General features: G+C 38.0%; 1 protein-coding gene across 3 annotated transcripts in view; it reads right to left on the bottom strand.

Moving 5' to 3' along the window:
• Nucleotides 1-6,741: 6,741 nt before the first annotated feature.
• Nucleotides 6,742-18,815, bottom strand: part of dnajc15 (DnaJ (Hsp40) homolog, subfamily C, member 15) — a 30,502-nt gene continuing 18,428 nt past the window's right edge. For 2 of the 3 annotated variants that reach the window (XM_079619574.1, XM_079619575.1), the window contains exon 7: nt 6,742-8,075. In XM_079619574.1, the coding sequence (XP_079475700.1) occupies nt 8,005-8,075 (71 nt within the window). In that variant the 3' untranslated portion in view covers nt 6,742-8,004. Of the gene's footprint in view, nt 8,076-16,738; nt 17,250-18,815 lie in introns of those variants that run through there. The other variant, XM_079619573.1, reaches the window with a different exon arrangement.

Raw genomic sequence — 18,815 nt, 5'->3', positions numbered from 1 at the left:
GTCTGTCCGTCCGTCCATTCATCCATCCATCCATCTATCTATCTACATACATCTGTCTGTCCGTCCGTCTGTCCGTCCTTCCTTCTATCTATCTATCTATCTATCTATCTATCTATCTATCTATCTATCTATCTATCTATCTATCTATCTATCTATCTATCTATCTATCTATCTATCTATCTATCTATCTATCTATCTATCTATCTATCTATCTATCTATCTATCTATCTATCTATACTTCTATCTATCTATACTTCTATCTATCTATCTATACATCTATCTACATCTACGCGAATACATCTGTCTGTCTGTCTGTCTGTCCATCCACCCATCCATCTAATATTTATCTAATTTTCATTATATTTTAATGTATGAGTTATGGTCTGAGCACAGGTGCACATCTTCTGAAAATATAACTTTTCCATGCATTTATTCCAGCACAAATATAGTAGTCCCCATGGTAATGCTGGCTAATTTAGGATAAACTATTTACAGGGAAATTTGAAATATTAATTTATGATTATAATCACTTTCAGACTTTACTGATAAAACTAATATTCTGCCATCAATAAAACAACCAAACACTAAAAGCTTTAATGCCCAAAAGAGAATGTGTGAATATGTTCACATTCTGAAGAGCAAGCAAGACCACTGGACTGGTTACAAAACTCATTCTCCAGAGATTATATATATCATGCCTGCACACAAATAATAAACGGAGTTGTTGTTGATGTCGACAGCTGCATGGAACAGACATGTATTGTCTGCCGAGCTATTTTTATTGACTGAGGCAACAAACAAAAATAGTGCTCCTGCAATAATGCCGGCCAATGAAACGAGGCCTGCCAAACAGCCCATATTACAGCCTCACTTCCCCATCTGAAGGATTGCTTTGTTTTCCCCGCTCCGCCAGCAAATGAAAATGAACGAGACCCTCTTGTTGCGGTTTCACGCGGCAGCTGCATTAAACGCATGCATATTTTTCAAGCTTTCCTTCCCGGGCCATTCTGATTTTCATCCATGAAGTCTGTACTGTGATGAACGTCCTTTAAGTGATGGATGACCAACACACACGGCGGCCTGTTTACACGCTCAGATTGAACGCTTGTCTTTCCCTCCTATTTTGGATCCCTCCCAAACCGTTAGCCCAGAGCTTGCTCTATTGTTCCCATCTGTCTGCTACTCACATCACCGTTGAAGAGACGGAGATGTCGTATTTGTCCTGTGGGTGCCATCAGCATCAGCAGCTATTGTCTGCGTATTAATGAAAACCAGGTGATGTGACATAAGCAGCTCTTCACCCTGATTGGTCAAGCCTGAGGCACAGAGATATTGCACTGCATTGCAGGAGCCCAGAGTCAGGCTAAATGGCCTGCACAGCTAGTCATTTTCTCGAAAGAGTTTTCCTCGTTTCACAGAATAAAGTGCAAAAACGAAACACGTTCCCATCACCAATGAGCTGCATATTTTTGCATTAAGATGAGTGATTTAGCAGGGAAATATTTTTAGCCTAAGAAAATGAAGCAGTGGGGCTCTCCAAGGCAGCCTGGGAGACAAAGCTGGGTTTGTAAATGAGGTTTATTGACATCGCCTATAAATAAACCTAGTGGGAGGGGAAATACGGCAACATTAGATGTGTGGATTTCTGCTAATGAAGCCGCTCGGCATCTCTAATTAGCGTCAGCCTTTATGTGCTTTGTTTATAACGATTAGAAATTCAACATTAAAGTCATTTACGTCCCTCCAAATGTCATGCATTTCACTGCATCGGTGGCGGTGTGAATGATTTGCGACATTACATTTGGTATGAAAATCATTTTCATGCTCTAAAACAATCAAATGAAAACATTTGCGCTTGGTGTTAGTACATGGCATCCATCAACATCCTGAAGGTGATCTTATTAAAGGTCCCCACTGGAGAGCATTGCGGCTTCTCTGCTTGAAGATTATGAGGCTCGTCTAGAACCGAGAGCGTTGCACATTATATACTCTATAACTGTATATTACAGTTAGGTTGAGCTGCAGACAGCAGTTTACACAAGTTCACTAGTTCTTTCCTCTAGATGTCAATCACATCTGCATTGCTTCTTTTCTTGAAATTCAAATGATCTGTGTAAAGTGTCCTACCAAACACACGTGGAAATAATAGTGTGATGGAATATCCCATGCTAAACTTTACAGGTGTAGAATGACAACTAGCAAAGGAAAGTGTCAACAAAATGAAGTTTGAAGGTCAATTGAACGCTTGGACAAAATCAGTACTAAGCATATGATGGGCTATTCTGGGTGGTTGCCAGACAGTTGATAGAATGTTCTGGGCGTTACAATGCAGACAATAAGGCTGACAGATTAAAAGTGCTGTTTGATACCACAATGGTGGCATGGTGAGTTTTATGTAAATTTAACTTATACTTGTGACTTTTAGAGAGCTGTCTACTCTACACAATAATTTATTCCCTTACCTGTCCAACACAAAATAAGCAACTCGGCGTCTGCAAGAAGAAGCGTCACTCAGGATTTCTCCGTCATCAGATATCTCCTCCTTGCTGTAGCAATGTTTACCCTCGTTTTGTCTCTTTCTGTCTTCTGGATTCATACCTTTTCTGCTTCTTTGGCCATACGTGTACCAACTCGCTCGTTGTCTTCGCTGGTAAAGCATAATAAAAAGTGTTCCGTCTAATTTTCATTCTTCGCGTCAGCAAACCAAACTACGGCACTAGCGTATCTACTGAGGCAGTAGCCAATGAGAGTGAGGATTCTCTTTCTCTTACGTTTAGGGAAACACCACCGGTCACGGCATTGTATGGAAGCTTGGATAACTTGGATTGGATAACTTGGATCAATTGTATGGAAGCATGGATAACTTTTTATATCGCAATTCTTTCATGCAATTAATACTTTATAATACGCAGTTTTGACTTTATAATACGCAATTCTGGCGTTATAATACGCAATTCCGACTTTATATCAATTAAGACTTTATAATACGCAATTCCGACTTTATATCATGCAATTAATACTTTATAACACGCAATTTTGACTTTATATCACGCAATTCTGACTTTATTATACGCAATTCCGACTTTATATCACGAAATTCTGACTTTATATCATGCAATTCTGACTTTATATCACACAGTTCTGACTTTATAATACGCAATTCCGACTTTATATCACGCATTTCCGACTTTATAATACGCAATTCTTTCTGACTTTATAATACGCAATTCCGACTTTATATCATGCAATTGCGACTTTATATCACGCAATTCAGACTTTATATCACACAGTTCTGACTTTATAATACGCAATTCCGACTTTATATCACGCATTTCCGACTTTATATCACGCAATTCTGACTTTATTATACGCAATTGCGACTTCATAATACGCAATTCTTTCTGACTTTATAATATGCAATTCCGACTTTATATCATGCAATTGCGACTTTATATCACGCAATTCAGACTTTATATCACGCAGTTCTCACTTTATAATACGCAATTCCGACTTTATATCACGCATTTCCGACTTTATATCACGCAATTCTGACTTTATATCCTGCAATTGCGACTTTATAATACGCAATTCTTTCTGACTTTATAATACGCAATTCCGACTTTATATCATGCAATTGCGACTTTATATCATGCAATTCAGACTTTATATCACGCAGTTCTGACTTTATAATACGCAATTCCGACTTTATATCACGCATTTCCGACTTTATATCACGCAATTCTGACTTTATTATACGCAATTCCGACTTTATAACACGCAATTCCGACTTTATATCACACATTTCCGACTTTATATCACGCAATTCTGACTTTATTATACGCAATTCTGACTTTATTATACGCAATTCCGACTTTATAACACGAAATTCTGACTTTAAATCACGCAATTCTGACTTTATAATAAGCAATTCTGACTTTATATCACTCAATTCCGACTTTATATCATGCAATTAATACTTTATAATACGCAATTCTTTCTGACTTTATAATACGCAATTCCGACTTTATATCATGCAATTGCGACTTTATATCACGCAATTCAGACTTTATATCACGCAGTTCTGACTTTATAATACGCAATTCCGACTTTATATCATGCAATTAAGACTTTATAACATGCAACTCCGCATTTATAACACACAATTCTGACATCATATCACGCAATTCTTTAAAACTTTATAACGCACTATTGCTACTTTAAATCACGCAATTCGGCAGTCACGTGTTCTAATTCTGCTTTCTAGTTTCTAAATAACAAGCAACATTTTTATACCAAGTGGTATTTTGAGGGATCTCTCAATTAGTCTGCTCATCGCAGTGTGAGCCGAACGAGAGTCGCAGCACAAATCGGTCAGATTTCCCCTCACTTCACTTATTTCACTCTTGACTTACAAGACCATGGCGGAAGATTTGGTTTCAAAGCGAAATATAAAAGCGCTTATGTAAGTGTGTTTGCCATTGTACTGTTTTGTTGTTGTATTTTTCGTTAAGAATAATAACGAACCCGCCATTCAAGCAATTGCCTCTCCCGAATTGGTGCTAATTCAAAAGCGAATGTAAAATGCGCACGGCCGCACAGGCATTCATAACGGTGCATGTCCACTGGCGCGGAGCGAGTGTTGTAGTTCATTAATATGGAAGCTCAACTTCCATAGGAATTAATAAAAAATGCTCGCTCTGCTCCGCTCGAATTAGCGATTTAAAAGCGAGGTGCAGAAAAGGGAAAAACTCCAACGTCCATGCACCCCCCACCCAGTGATACCGGTATTACCGGTGTTGTCACACGTCGATTAACCGTTGGGAAAATGTCCACACCGTCACATCCCTAGTTGAAGGTGGCGACCCGACTATATAATTAAAACACTTTTTATAGAAAACTATCATGGGTCTTCATCTCAAGCGAGTATCCACATTCAGATGACTCTTTACAAAAACACAATTTATTATTTCTATTTCTATTTTATTTATTATGAAGGTGCGGCCAGGTGCGATATCAAAAGTAAACCGTTGCGGCAAGGAAAATACATTAATTTAGTCTCTTTCTTTTATTGTTTCACAGGTACACAGTGCTTCTGTGTGTCCTTTGCTGCCAGCACAGATATCCCCTATAGGTTTTCTGGTCACACCTCAGAATGATTTATTGTATAGGCCTACCTTAATTCTGGTCAAGGTATTCGGTGTGATTTATGGAAAAACATGTTTTTCCAAATACTCACTTAAATGATTTCCAGCTTCTGGAATCAGAAATAGCCTAACTGAAAACATAAGGCAGCTGAAATGACATCCTTTTCTGCAGATGAATGAAAAAAGTTTTGATAACAGGAACAGAACCAAAGCATCAAAGAGCCTTCAAAGAGTATGCAGCTGGTTGGCTGTCATAAAAGTTATATGAATCTCATGGAGTCTCATTCAAGCAGACCGATAATGCCAGGAAAAAACACATTTGACATTTTATAACACTTATAATACCAAAATCAAGTGTGTCAAGTCAAGTGTGAAACTTTTTTTAAACTATAGGCCTTCACACATTTCAAAAGTACAAGCTGTTAATATGAGTCTTATGATATATTTTGTTTTCACTTACATTATGCTCCTCTGGACAGTGCATCACACATATCTATAATGAAACCCTGTGTGGATTAGTTTGGCAGTTTTTTTAACGTTTTTACACTGTTTAATGGAAACTCACTCTGACAGAGAGAAACCTGTGGAGAACAGGCTTGCTCATGCTGGTTGCACGGCAAGCAGGGGCCGAAAATAGCTGCAGTCACAAGGGTCAGAGCAAAACCATCTTCCGACAGGGTAGCCTGACCGCAATTCAACTTCAGCCAGAATCAGGGCTTTTACCTCTGTTATACATGTAGTCAGGACAAAGACGGGTTTAGTGTCACACGGTCTGGGACAGCGTTCCCAGCTGCCCCTGCATATAGCGCATGCTAGCTTTTAATCAATTTTAACAGCCCCTAAGAAGGGTCAGGCAAAAAAGAAGCAGTAAATAAAGCCAGCTAGAGAGGCCAGAGCAGGGCAACACTCAAAGTGGCAAGTATTTCATAAGCGTGCCAAACACCTCACTGGGTTTTATTTGTCGACTCAAGCTTTCACCTACGGGGAGCTCATGGCTGCAATAATCAAACGGAACATTTGGGAAATGAACTGGATCGATCGAGTCTTTCCATGACATACGACTCGCATTCATTCTGCAACGGTCTGGCTTGATTTTCATGCTGGTCCATCTGGACCAACGAACGATCCAAGATAACGTCCTGTTTTGAAGCACAAACTCAGTTAGTGGGTCTCATAAGAAGCAAGAGGAAAACTTCCACGCATATTATAAAGGATATGTTCAGAATAGCATACTACTCATTTTATTTCTGTATTGTATAGTATTTGAGATGGCCTACATTTCTGTAAATAAGCATTAAACTGTGAGATGGGAGGACAAGGGGGGCTTTTGTGTTCGCTCGCAAACCTTTTGTGTTCTTTGTGAGCGAACGCAGTTTTTTGGGGGGGAACGCAAAAGCTTTGCAAGTGAACAGAGTTTATTGAGGAAAGCAAACGTTTTGAAGTATATTTTCTCAAATTTTTTATTTTATATAATTGTTTTTATTCCACCACTAAGGGCTCCGTAGTACACACTACACAATACAGTATCCCAGAAATCTTCAATTTCTAGTGTGATGATCTGCAATTAATAGCAGCTGTGATTTTTCTTTTTTGTGATTTCTTTGATATTATTTCACTCAAACATCACATTTTATTTGAATGTGTCCATATTGCAGTGTAATTAAATAAGAACTGAACAATATAATTTACAACATGTAGGCTTGTTATTACACTGAACAAAATATGATCAATAAGTCATGGCACCATGTTTTCCATTAATTTAACTCATGAAAATAAAACCGATATCAATTTACATTTGAGTTTTAACAAAAGAAAATTGTGTCAGTTTAATATAATTTGATATAAATGAACAATACATATTAAATAAAATTTGGTTATACTTAAGTTTTAAAAGCTTTTGACAGTGTATACTGCAAATATGCCTACAGTACATGTAACAAGTAACAAGTACAAAAGTGAATTAAAAATTATTTTCCCCAAGATAATTACTGGAAGCCTCTCACATACTGTATCACTTCATGAGATGAGACCATAAAGAATAATATTATTTAAAACATTCAATGCCTTGTTTCACTAGCTATTTTTAAAACAGAGTATGCACTAGCCAAGCTAACACCGAACAGTTCTAAACATAGCCTCTCTCTCAAAGAAACGAAATATAAAATGCATCCAAGAAGCAATTTCTTTGCCTGTTCCTTTCCTTATATTTCGCACACAGTAATGTGTTAGTGGATTGTGGAGCTTGTGTTGTGGTATCTTGGCCTTGGCATTAATCTCCAGGCCTGACAAACAGCAAATCAGACTTGGTGTAAAGAACATCCCTCTGTCCAATCCCAAACGCTCTGTTCCTGCGTGGATAACTCAGACATGCAGACCAGACAGCCATGCATCAGCACGAGCACAGCAGGAGGAAAACAGTAGCGCACAGACAAACACAAAAACACTCGCAATGAGTCATTCCAGATTTGTAAAACTGTTTATTCAGCGAGCTAAAATAACTTAACACCTACATGGACTGGTCCCTGTGGATTAGGGGGAATATGTTGGGCTTTTTAGCCATTTGACATGATGCATCCACCAGATTTGTCAGCAGACGGTAAACATTACACAAGTCACCGCAATAAATAATAAAGATTACAGTGAGATATTTCACACGGACAGGGTGAAGATCCTTTAACATGAAGGATCAACCTTTCAGGACACGCATTAAAGTGGCGGTGAGGAAAAGTGGCAGATGGAACGGAGCGCAATGTGCTGAGAGTCGGCTGATTTATGGCAGAAAAACAAGGAGAAGAACAATGACTTGTGGAGGCTCATGGGTGAGCTGGCGGCACTGAAGTAGATGTAACTCTCTGCTGGGTCAGCGTCGAGGGCCAGACTCAAGCAGATCTTTTGCTTCATTGATCTTGGCTGCCAAATACGGGGATCCACCTGGAGGAGAAGCAGCAGTTTTATTTCAGCAGGTTCATGATTTTCTCCTCTTCCTCCTATTCTTTAAAGCTGTAAAATTTGCATTTCCCCCTATTGATGATCCATCACAATTTTTGCGTCCCTTCTGACCCCCAATAACCTTTATAATAACCTCTAACCTTTCCAATAACTTCCCAAACAGCCTTATTCACATGATATAGAATATCCAATTTATTGAACTAAACGTAAACACTCTTTCACAGCACACACAGAGAATTTAATTAAACAAAAAAAATATTTTATTTGATCATATTACTCTCGAAATAATTTGCGCATGTCATTCCAAATAGTGATAACAAAATTGTATACACTATAATGTTCAAAAGTTTGGGGTCAGTAAGATTTTTTTTTTTATGCTTATAAAGTAAGTATTTTATGCTCACAAGGCTACATTTATTTGGGGGGGGGGGGGGGATGGCGAAAACAGAAATATTGTGAAATATTATTAATTTAAAGGGATAGTTCACCCAAAATGATCAATTCTGTCCTGATTTAATCACCTCAAGTAAAAAAAATTAATACTATGGATTAGGGCTGGGATAAACGATTATTTTTTAAACGATTAATCTAGCGATTATTTTTTCGATGCATCGATTAATCTAACGATTCTTTTTCCCAGTCCGATTCGATTCGATTATCGATTGTCTGCCCATTAATTGACTATAATAGCAATTTATACATGTTGATTTACATGTCTGAATGAAAAAACATGAATTCCTTAACATTGCAATAGCCTATATGTTTATTGCTCTTAAAATTCCAAAATAAAACATTGTACAAGTGCATGCATTTCTTAGTCAGAGGTAGCATTCAATAAAACCTTGATTAAATATCAACAAGTAGGCAAATCAAATCCTATGTGTGTAACATACAGATTTCAGATTAATATATTCGTTTTCCTTAAAATTTGAATTAACAGAACAACTTAAACACTTTGCAGTTTGAATGATGCCCTGTAAACAAAATGACGGAGTATGTTTTTGTTTCCACTGTTCGATCGCGCCTCACACTCACACACACACACACACATAATTAAACACTCTGCGACTTTGCGATCGCGCCTCTCTCTCACACACACACGCGTACACAAATATAATCAAACACTCTGCGACTTTGCGATCGCGCCTCTCTCTCTCACACACACACACAGACACACACACACATAATCAAACACTCTACGACTTTTCGATCGCGCCCGCGCCTCTCTCTCTGCCGTGGTGCTAGAATGGAAGGCCATCTCCATTTTGCAAAGACGACATATCAGGGAATTGTTTCCTTTTTAATTAAATAATTCCCACACATTAGAGGAACGAGTGCGTGCCGCCTTGCACATCTGAAAGTCTGAGGAGCGAGTGGTGTTGCTACTACTCTCCGACGCCGCCATTTTTGTTTTGGGTCTGACGAATCGACGTGCATATTTTGCGTCGACGTATTTTTTGCGTCGACGTCATCGATGACGTCGACGCGTTGTCCCAGCCCTACTATGGATACTATGGTGTCCCAAAACTATTTGGTTACAAACATGAAAGAAATTCATACAAGTTTGAAACAACTTGAGGGTGAGTAAATTATGACAGAATTATAATTGTTGGGTGATCTAGCCCTTTAAAAAAACAGTTTTCTATTTTAAAGTATTGTAAAATGCAGTGTATTCCTGTGAAGGTAAATCTGTATTTTCAGCATCATTACTCCAGTCTTCAGTGTCACATGATCCCTTAAAAATGTAACATGTCCATGCTGAATAAAAGTATACATTTCTTAAAAAATAAAACAAAATCTAACTTTTGATCAGTAGATCAGGCCTACTGTATATCACGCACTTTTGCAATCCAATCAATTCAGGATGGAACAGAAATCAAATGGGTCGCAAACAGTGTTTTACATTGACTTTAAAGTCACTTTGAAACTAAATGGAGCAGCATAATTAATTTGCTGCCCCGAGTCCACAGGCACAATTCTATCTCAGTTTCTGCAGCCGCAGTTCAGCTCTACATCCACAAGCTTTGTAGAAAAGAAATCTCTGTGCCTCCAATCACTGACTTCCAGCCCACGTCCAGGGTGTATGATGGGAGCGTGCGGCTGATAGGGGAAATGTGCCATTGCTGGCAGCGTGTGATGAGGCACACCTGGTGCCTGCTGCGCCCCATCATGCGGCTGTACATTTGCATTGCATCTTTTCTTCAGTAAACCACGTTCCATCAGTTCGTGTGAACACAGTCCCAAAGTCAATGCAGATTTGACCTGATGACAGAGCCTCACATCTGTACCAACCATTTCTCTCTCACTGCGCAATGGGCACGTTCACAACCCCTTATGCACATTCATTTAGCTCTCGCTTACTTTGTAACTTTACCTTGTAAAACATTTAGTACTATCGTTTGTGTATAATCTAAGTGGTACTAAATGTTGGCTTATTATTTATGGCTATAAATGATCTACTAATACTAAATAATTGATTAATTGAGATGTTTGATAAACCTTGACGTGGGCTTTATTATTGAAATATTGTGGCTACTGAGCCATGGACAATCATCATCATTGTAAACAATCCAGATTTGCTAGTTTAGCTTATTTACAAGTTAAAGGTGCAGTAAGCGATTTCTGAGAAACACTGTTGAAAATGAATCAGGCTGAGCATCGCAACACACTTGTAGCCAATCAGCAGTAGGGGGTGTGTCCACCCATGATGGGGGAGGAGAGAGTGAGCCAATCAGCAGTAGGGGGCGTGTCCACCCATGATGGGGGAGGAAGAGAGTGAGCCAATCAGCAGTAGGGGGCGTGTCCACCCATGATGGGGGAGGAGAGAGTGAGCCAATCAGCAGTAGGGGGCGTGTCCACCCATGATGGGGGAGGAGAGAGTGAGCCAATCAGCAGTAGGGGGCGTGTCCACTCATGATGGGGGAGGAGAGAGTGAGCCAATCAGCAGTAGGGGGCGTGTCCACCCATAATGGGGGAGAAGAGAATGAGCCAATCAGCAGTAGGGGGCGTGTCCACTCATGATGGGGAGTAGAGAGAGTGAGCCAATAAGCAGTAGTGTCCACTCATGATAGGGGAGGAGAGAGAGAGAGAGAGAGAGAGAGAGAGAGAGAGAGAGAGAGAGAGAGAGAGAGAGAGAGAGAGAGAGAGAGAGAGAGAGAGAGAGAGAGAGAGAGAGAGAGAGAGAGAGAGAGAGAGAGAGAGAGAGAGAGAGAGAGAGAGGGAGGAGAGAGAGAGAGAGAGAGAGAGGAGAGAGAGAGAGAGAGAGAGAGAGAGAGAGAGAGAGAGAGAGAGATTACAAAAGAAGCTCAGAGGAATATCACTGGAAAATGAAGGGATGTGACCAGGCAAGAGCTTCAGGATCCACGTTAATATTAGAAAAGCTTTCCAGCGCTGGTCTAAAAGATCTAAGTGGGAAGGCCTGAGAATGTGTTGTTTCTGCTCCATATGCGAGTAACATTGGTTTTGCTGTGTTTCACAGAACCAAGATATGCTGTTGTTATAATTTTATCTAATTTGAACAGCTATGATAAAGAGACATCCACTCTTGCATTGCTTGTTCGTGCATTTTGGGGGCGGAGCAATGAAAAGAGGGGTGTGTTTGTTTGGGTTCATTTCAATCAAATTTCTCAGAAATAGCTTACTGCACCTTTAAGTGATTTAATATTCTATATTACCCTTCTGGCACAGATTATTACAGCATCAAGAATTATTTTTTTATAACAATAATGATTATATTAAAATACATTCTTGTCATTTGGCCAATTTGCAGCTTAAATTGCAAATTGACTGTTGTACAGGGAGGTCACTTGAGGCGTCACCCATGAACTGGAGAATTAATGCTCAATGACTGATAGGCAAAATAATAATAATGATCATCTCATCATGAGGTGACAGACATTGGCCTGTTAACATGACATATTGATGTTCTTAAATGAGAAAATATCAACAATATATTGGTTTAAACTTGTGTAAAGCTCGCTAGTTAAGCTGTGTGAGAGAAGAAAAAAATAGCGAGAGAACCAAATCGGAGAAATAAGCGACGACTTTGTGTACATCCTGCGAGACCATCAATCAGAGTAAGTCATAGTTGTCACAGTGCTGTTCAATGATGTCATCCAAACACGCCTAGATCACATGGAGCCCAATGTCGCCAAAAGTGAATAAAAATAAAAAAGAAAGAAGAAAAAATACTTCAAAATTTAAAGTAAAAACAATTATAATAAAATGAAGAAATTTTAGGACCCTGCTAAAAAGATTTTTTAAAAAATTCAAATATATTCAAAAATAAAATACAGAATACAAAACAAAAAATATTATTATTTGTTATATTTTATTAAATAATATCTAAGTCATAGTTGTGCTTGTTAAAAATATATTGTACAACAGAAATAAATGCACAGCATTCTATGAAAATAATGTCACAACACAACTACAAAAGTCTTTTAATTCATTATTTTTATTTAGGCCTATTTATTTTTCCCATTCGGTTCCCGTTTTTCCCATGTTTTCATGAGACTCAGGAAACAGCACTGTGACAACAATGACCTTGCTCTGGCTGAAGGACTGAATTGGAAATTTCAGAAGCGAAGACCAGGAGACATGGATATGCATCTTCATCAAATCTCACTAAGAAAGCAGAACACTGTTTTGAATACACATTTTAGGGGGCAGTCCTTACAAGTAAAGACAAAGCACTAAGGTGACGACTTTAAAGCATGCAAATTAAGTATTCGGGTATAGGACCCCATCCCAGCTTCTAGGGTGTCACCAGTCCTAATCCAATCAGCGGAAATATTCAACGAATGGGACAGGGGCTCCGAGAGCCATTCAAAAGACTAAAGGTGAAAGTCCCAGTAATCTGACAATGAAGACAACAGGAACTGGCAGAAACCTTTTGTTGGAAACGTTGCTTAACAGAATCATTTATCTGATTTCATCATCTTAACCTAAAATGCTAAATACAATGTACTATACTTCACTTTAGTTTTTCATTTAATGTTATGTCAAGATCACCAGATCATAAACAGATTCTTACATTTGTAATCCCACAACTCACAGGATTTACATAAAGCTGCCCTTCTCCAAGATCCTGAAAGCATCCATTGTGTTCTCAAACACACACACACACGACTATCATGATAAGCAACAATAACAAATGGGCAAACACACCGGAGAGTGAGCGGGTGGCAGAGAGCAGGGCCTGAGGAGGCTGCTAATCTGTCTGTGTCGGAGAGAAAGTGGAGCTGTGCGCTCAACAGTCTGCACTGATGCACTTAATTACACATTATTTTTTTCTGCCAATATCATTTCGCCTAGTACATTTCATATAGACATTATCAATAGACGTATTTCACAAGAGAGACATTTTCACAATGTGTTCTTACAAGCCAATCACAATCATATCTGTTGATCATGTGAACAATTGCCTATCAGAGGTGCTAGTCAGAAAGTTAGTCGACACCACTGAAAACGCAGAAGGTTTTATTTTGTTTAACGCAAGCCACACGCTTACAAACAAATCCTTTCAATTTGAACTAAAAAAAGTGGAAACGATGTAAATAAGAGATTCACTGTGCAATTAAGACAGCTTTTTTATTATAAAGGATATTTTTGCGAGAGAGCAGAATTCAGTGAGCTTGCGCTTAAGACATTGACAGCTTATTTTTATTACCCGTTCACAATCTCAATGCAAGTTTAGTTTTCATGCATTACACTGTAAAGTGTAAATTGACAACCATATTTAGGCTGAAATGACGGTTCCTCTAGCATTACATAAATATTTAGAAGACTTCAATAAGACATAATTTTGCTCTTTACAAGCCAGCCAGAACAAAGCACACAAGTCACATCTCAGCATCTTTACAGACGGAACACAATAACCTAAAAAGCTATGAAAAAAAAAAAAAGATTGCTTTTCCTTTTTTAGTTTGCTTCCACTTTTCTCCAGTTTCAGTTAGATGAGTTAAGGCATGTATGACGGTTTCTCAATGTCCCCATTTGCTCATAGCTAGCAAACTAATGAAAGCCAATTCAACAATCATTCCATGCCATTACCCTGACCGCTCAAAGTTAATCATCTCATTACGACCTAAAGAGCGGATACCGGAGCGAATAACGTCGATCCTCGCGTCACCGTGAAACCTTGCCGTGGGGGCTTAAACTCACAAAAGGGCTACATGCAAGATGAACACAGAAATATAGAAAAGCGCTCAATCTCAGTTGGGTTACGGACTCTTTTCTGAATTGAATTGTGTGTGATGTCAAGGTGAAATGTGAACGTATAGATCCATATTGACAACTCACCAGTCACTGAGTTCCTCAGAAACCAATAATACAAAGTTCCTGACTGAAAACGTCTATTGAATTAGAAACAATAGATGAGTGGAAGAAGGGAATAACACGTTTTAGCGATAGCCTGGTTCTGCTGGTCAGGAACTGCTGTCACGTATTGCTCTGAAAATCAGAGTTGAACAGAACAGAACGTAAAGGACACCACTTCAACTTGGAAAATATTGAAGAAAGTTCGAGAAGCTGATGTACAAGTATGTTGTTACAATCACACGCCGGCGCCCAGTCAGATGTACAGTAAATAAAAAGCTACGTTAAATTGCTATATTACATCATAAATGATCCTCTCAGTTGATAAAGGCACTCCTTCACTCTCTCAGAGACGTCTTTGTTGATAATGAAATACTCGCGATATTTAATGCTTGCTTCGCCCCTGTTGTTTCCTTAAAGGAGTGTCGAGTAACAGAACACCTTTGTGGTCGGAAGTCTGAGATATCAATATGACTATTACACATACAACTTTGAATGGAACGAAGGCGGTCTATTGTCAATAGTGTAGCAACGTATAGGCCTGTCACGATCATGCATTTTGTGCTGGATCATTAACTGTCATATAAAATAACTGTGATTAATGTCTAACATATCACTTACAATGTAGCCTAAGCCTAATATTTGTTTTACTTGAAATCATACCTGCCTGATTTCAAATAAAACGTACTTTAATGCTGTGAAAAGTAATGCTATATATAATACATTTTATATTCTTTATTCTCTACTCCCTGCCAAATTATCTCACAGCGGAAAAGAACACACAATATTGCGTATTTAATGGCATTTCCATAATCGCATAAATTTCCCTAAATCGGGTGACAAAATGTGAAATTTTAATAGCACAATTATTGCGATAATTGTGATTATTGATTAATAGTCTAATTGTGGTAATTTAATCTAATCACGACAGGCCTAGCTCACACAGAAGTATTTTTTATGTTTAATTAGTCAACTTAAAAACATAACTACAATATGATTCAAGTCATATTCTCTTCATTAACATTCTCTTCATTAACCATCTGGTTAAAAAAAAAGTTATATTCCAAGAGCACCACAGTGATCAACATGGTGTAAATGTAAAACAAAGGACTTGTTATTTGTTAAATATCTTTGCAGAAAATATGCATGAAATATGAAGGCAAATATTATACAAACTTATCTTAAACATATCCTACAGTATATGCTCAGAAATAAAATAAAATAAGAAAAATGCTAAACATTTGACATACCAAAAAGTAGACATTGAGTTTTAGAGGTCAACCTAAAAAGTCAAGACAATTCAAATGATAAAAAATATAAATATATACAATACACAAAAGTATAACACCAGTAAAAGGCTATTATTAACAGCAAATGTTTTGTAAAAACAGAAAATAACGTCACTTTTCAGCCTGTCTCCATCATGCAAACATGAAATATCTATCACACAGTACAGGCCGTGACAGGTTCTGCATCCACTGAGCTGTTTTTGCACTGATTTTCGATGTAAACATGTGCTTGATGGACGTGTTTGGCTGTTGCTCTCACGTCTTTTGCAGCGGCTCGCATAAGAAACGGCATTCTAACACCACGCCGCTCAAGTTAAAAAAAGTTTAACTCGCGTCTAATAACCTTCCCTTTTTCCCACTCCACTGCACGTCTTGTTTTTTCAATGCAATAATGCATTCTGTGTGAACAGCTGGGGTTAGTTCACCCTCAAGCCATCCTAGATGTATGACTTTCTTCTTTCAGCCAGACACAATCGGAGTTAAAAAAAAAAATATATATATATATCTCCTGGCTCTTCCAAGCTTTATAATGTGACTGAATGGTACCTTAGATTATTAATCCAGGGGGTTAATAAAAGCCTTCTGAAGTTAAGCGATGCGTTTTTGTAAGAAGAATATCCATATTTATAAACTTTATTAACTAAACACTGGCTTTCGGTCACGGCCGTCCACGAGTCTAGTTCCGGCAGACTCGCGGACTGACCTCTGACCCGACGCATGACGTAGGAGTATCGCAAGCTTAGATTAGAAGCCTCTCGCGGCTCAAACTAATAGGGCTTGTCGACACACTCTTACATTTCGCTCTAAAAATTCTCGTTCTAGTTTGTGACCGGTGCTTTGTTATGCTCTATCCTTATACTTCATGCATCAGGTCAGAGGTCAATTTTCCGCCGGAACTAGACTCGCGTACGGCCGTTACAGGAAGCCAGTGATTATAGTTTATAAAGTTTTCACTGTTTTCACAAATTCATGTTTTATTCGTTTACATGGAGACAATATTGGTATAGTTTTCAAAAGCTATACCAGTTTTCAAACATTAGCATTTTCAGGCCCCCAAAACGCTGTTGTCGTGTCAATAAACAGCAAAAATGCATGAAAAGATTTCCGTTTTTATTTGAAAACGATGTTGTGTAAATGACCCCTTAGTACGTCTTTTTTCAGCTTTCTGTTTCAATAAGAAATACATAAATGCCAAAAGAAAGCAAACTGCATTCGTCAAGCCATTTCATGGGGTCTTTAATACATCAGCCCCCTCCACTAGTGTAACAAACAAAATGGGCTCTTGCACACCATTATTATCAGCACTGGATAAGACAGGATTTTTTAGCAGTGCTGGAGGATGGGACAAATCTGGCACACTTTCTCTGCTGGATGTCCTCTCTACAGTCAGAGGCCTTATCGCTCCACTACAGATAGCATCACTGAGACCATCGCTTATTTCACTGAGAGTATTAGTGGTCTAGAGGAGCAAACAAGGGCTGACACACACACACTATATATATATATATATATATATATAAAGCATCTCTGAGCGCTGTGAGAAACGGACCTGAAGAGGAAAAAAGCAGAGAAAGGAAAGGTGAGGCCATTAACCTTGAACAGAAAAACAGGGCGAGTACAGTGACCAAGGAGAAATAAAGACTCCAGCTCACAGTGTTTATTAGGCGAGACCCTGCGCTTAAAAAGACCACTGCAAAAAAGCAATTCGCTAGACAGTGATTTATAACCTGTGTCACACAGATCAGAGTGAACAAATCCTTATCAGATCTACATAGGTTGGTACCTGGTCCATTATCACTACTGTGTGATACGCAGATTATTCTAAACGTATTGACAATTATTTTGCTTGTGATATACAATACTGAATATTTTTTATGTTTTAGAGAGAAGTATTTTATGCTCGCCATATGTAATAAAAAATACAGTAAAACAATAATATTGTGAAATATTACAATTCTAAAATAACCGTTTTGGTAATACTTTACTTGAAGGCTTGTGCATAAGACTGACATGACACCTTCATAATCATGATATGACACATGTCATGAATATGAAGGAGGTTTTATTCATGTTTATGACTATTATGTCAAAAGTGTAATTCGCTCAATTATGACATTTTCTAATGCAATGACATTGTTTGAGATGTCTTTGTTATGACACCTTGACATAAACCAATACATGGATACTGTCAGGTGGTTGGTTTTGACATTGACTGTCATGAGGCCATTATAACATTTTAACGACAAATTCAGTTTGTACCACTGTAGTTGAGGTCAAGAAAAACATTCATGACACAGTTATAATGGCCTCATGACAGCCAATGTCAAAACTAACCACCTGACCGTTTAATGTAATGTTAACCCAAAAAGCTAAGTGGTTTCTTAAGTTTGATAATGTTTATGACATATTTATGACAGGTTATGTTGTCTTAGTAATGTCAAGTTGTCATAACAAAGACATCTCAAACAATGTCATATTTGCATTAAAAATTATTTGTCATAATTGAGCGAATGACACTTAATGACAGTTGTCATAAACATGCATAAAACCTCCTTCATGACATGTGTCATGTCATGATTATGAAGGTGTCATGTCTTATGCAAACCCCTTCAAGTAAAGTTTTACCACAGGTTTTTATTGTAATATTTTTCAAAATGCAATTTGTTCCCGTGCATCATTCCTCCAGTCATCTATCCATTACTTCAGAAATCATTTTAATATGCTGATTTTCTGCTCAAGAAATATTATCATGTAACATTGTCATCAATGTTGAAAACAGCTGCTTAATATTTTTGTGAAAACCGTGATACGTTTTTTTTTTTTTTTAGGATTCTTTAAAGTTCAAAAGAACTGCATTTATTAAAAAATATATATATATTTTGTAACTACGAAAACATCTTTAGTATCACTTCTAATTAATCTAATGCATCTTTGCTGAATAAAAAATAAGGAAAAAAACTTTGGATAAAAACATCTGCTGAACATCTGCCTATTTAACCATTAAGTTTGTTAAAGAATGTGTCATTAGTTTTATTCTCATCACATGACTTGTGACTATGAGAGCATCAAGATGTATTAATAGTGTCTCTTATTTGAACTCCAGACGCACCAATGA

The sequence above is a fragment of the Phoxinus phoxinus genome (assembly GCF_949152265.1).
Source record: "Phoxinus phoxinus genome assembly, chromosome: 7".
Classification (NCBI taxonomy): domain Eukaryota; kingdom Metazoa; phylum Chordata; class Actinopteri; order Cypriniformes; family Leuciscidae; genus Phoxinus; species Phoxinus phoxinus.
This window is presented reverse-complemented; position numbering and strand designations above follow the sequence as displayed.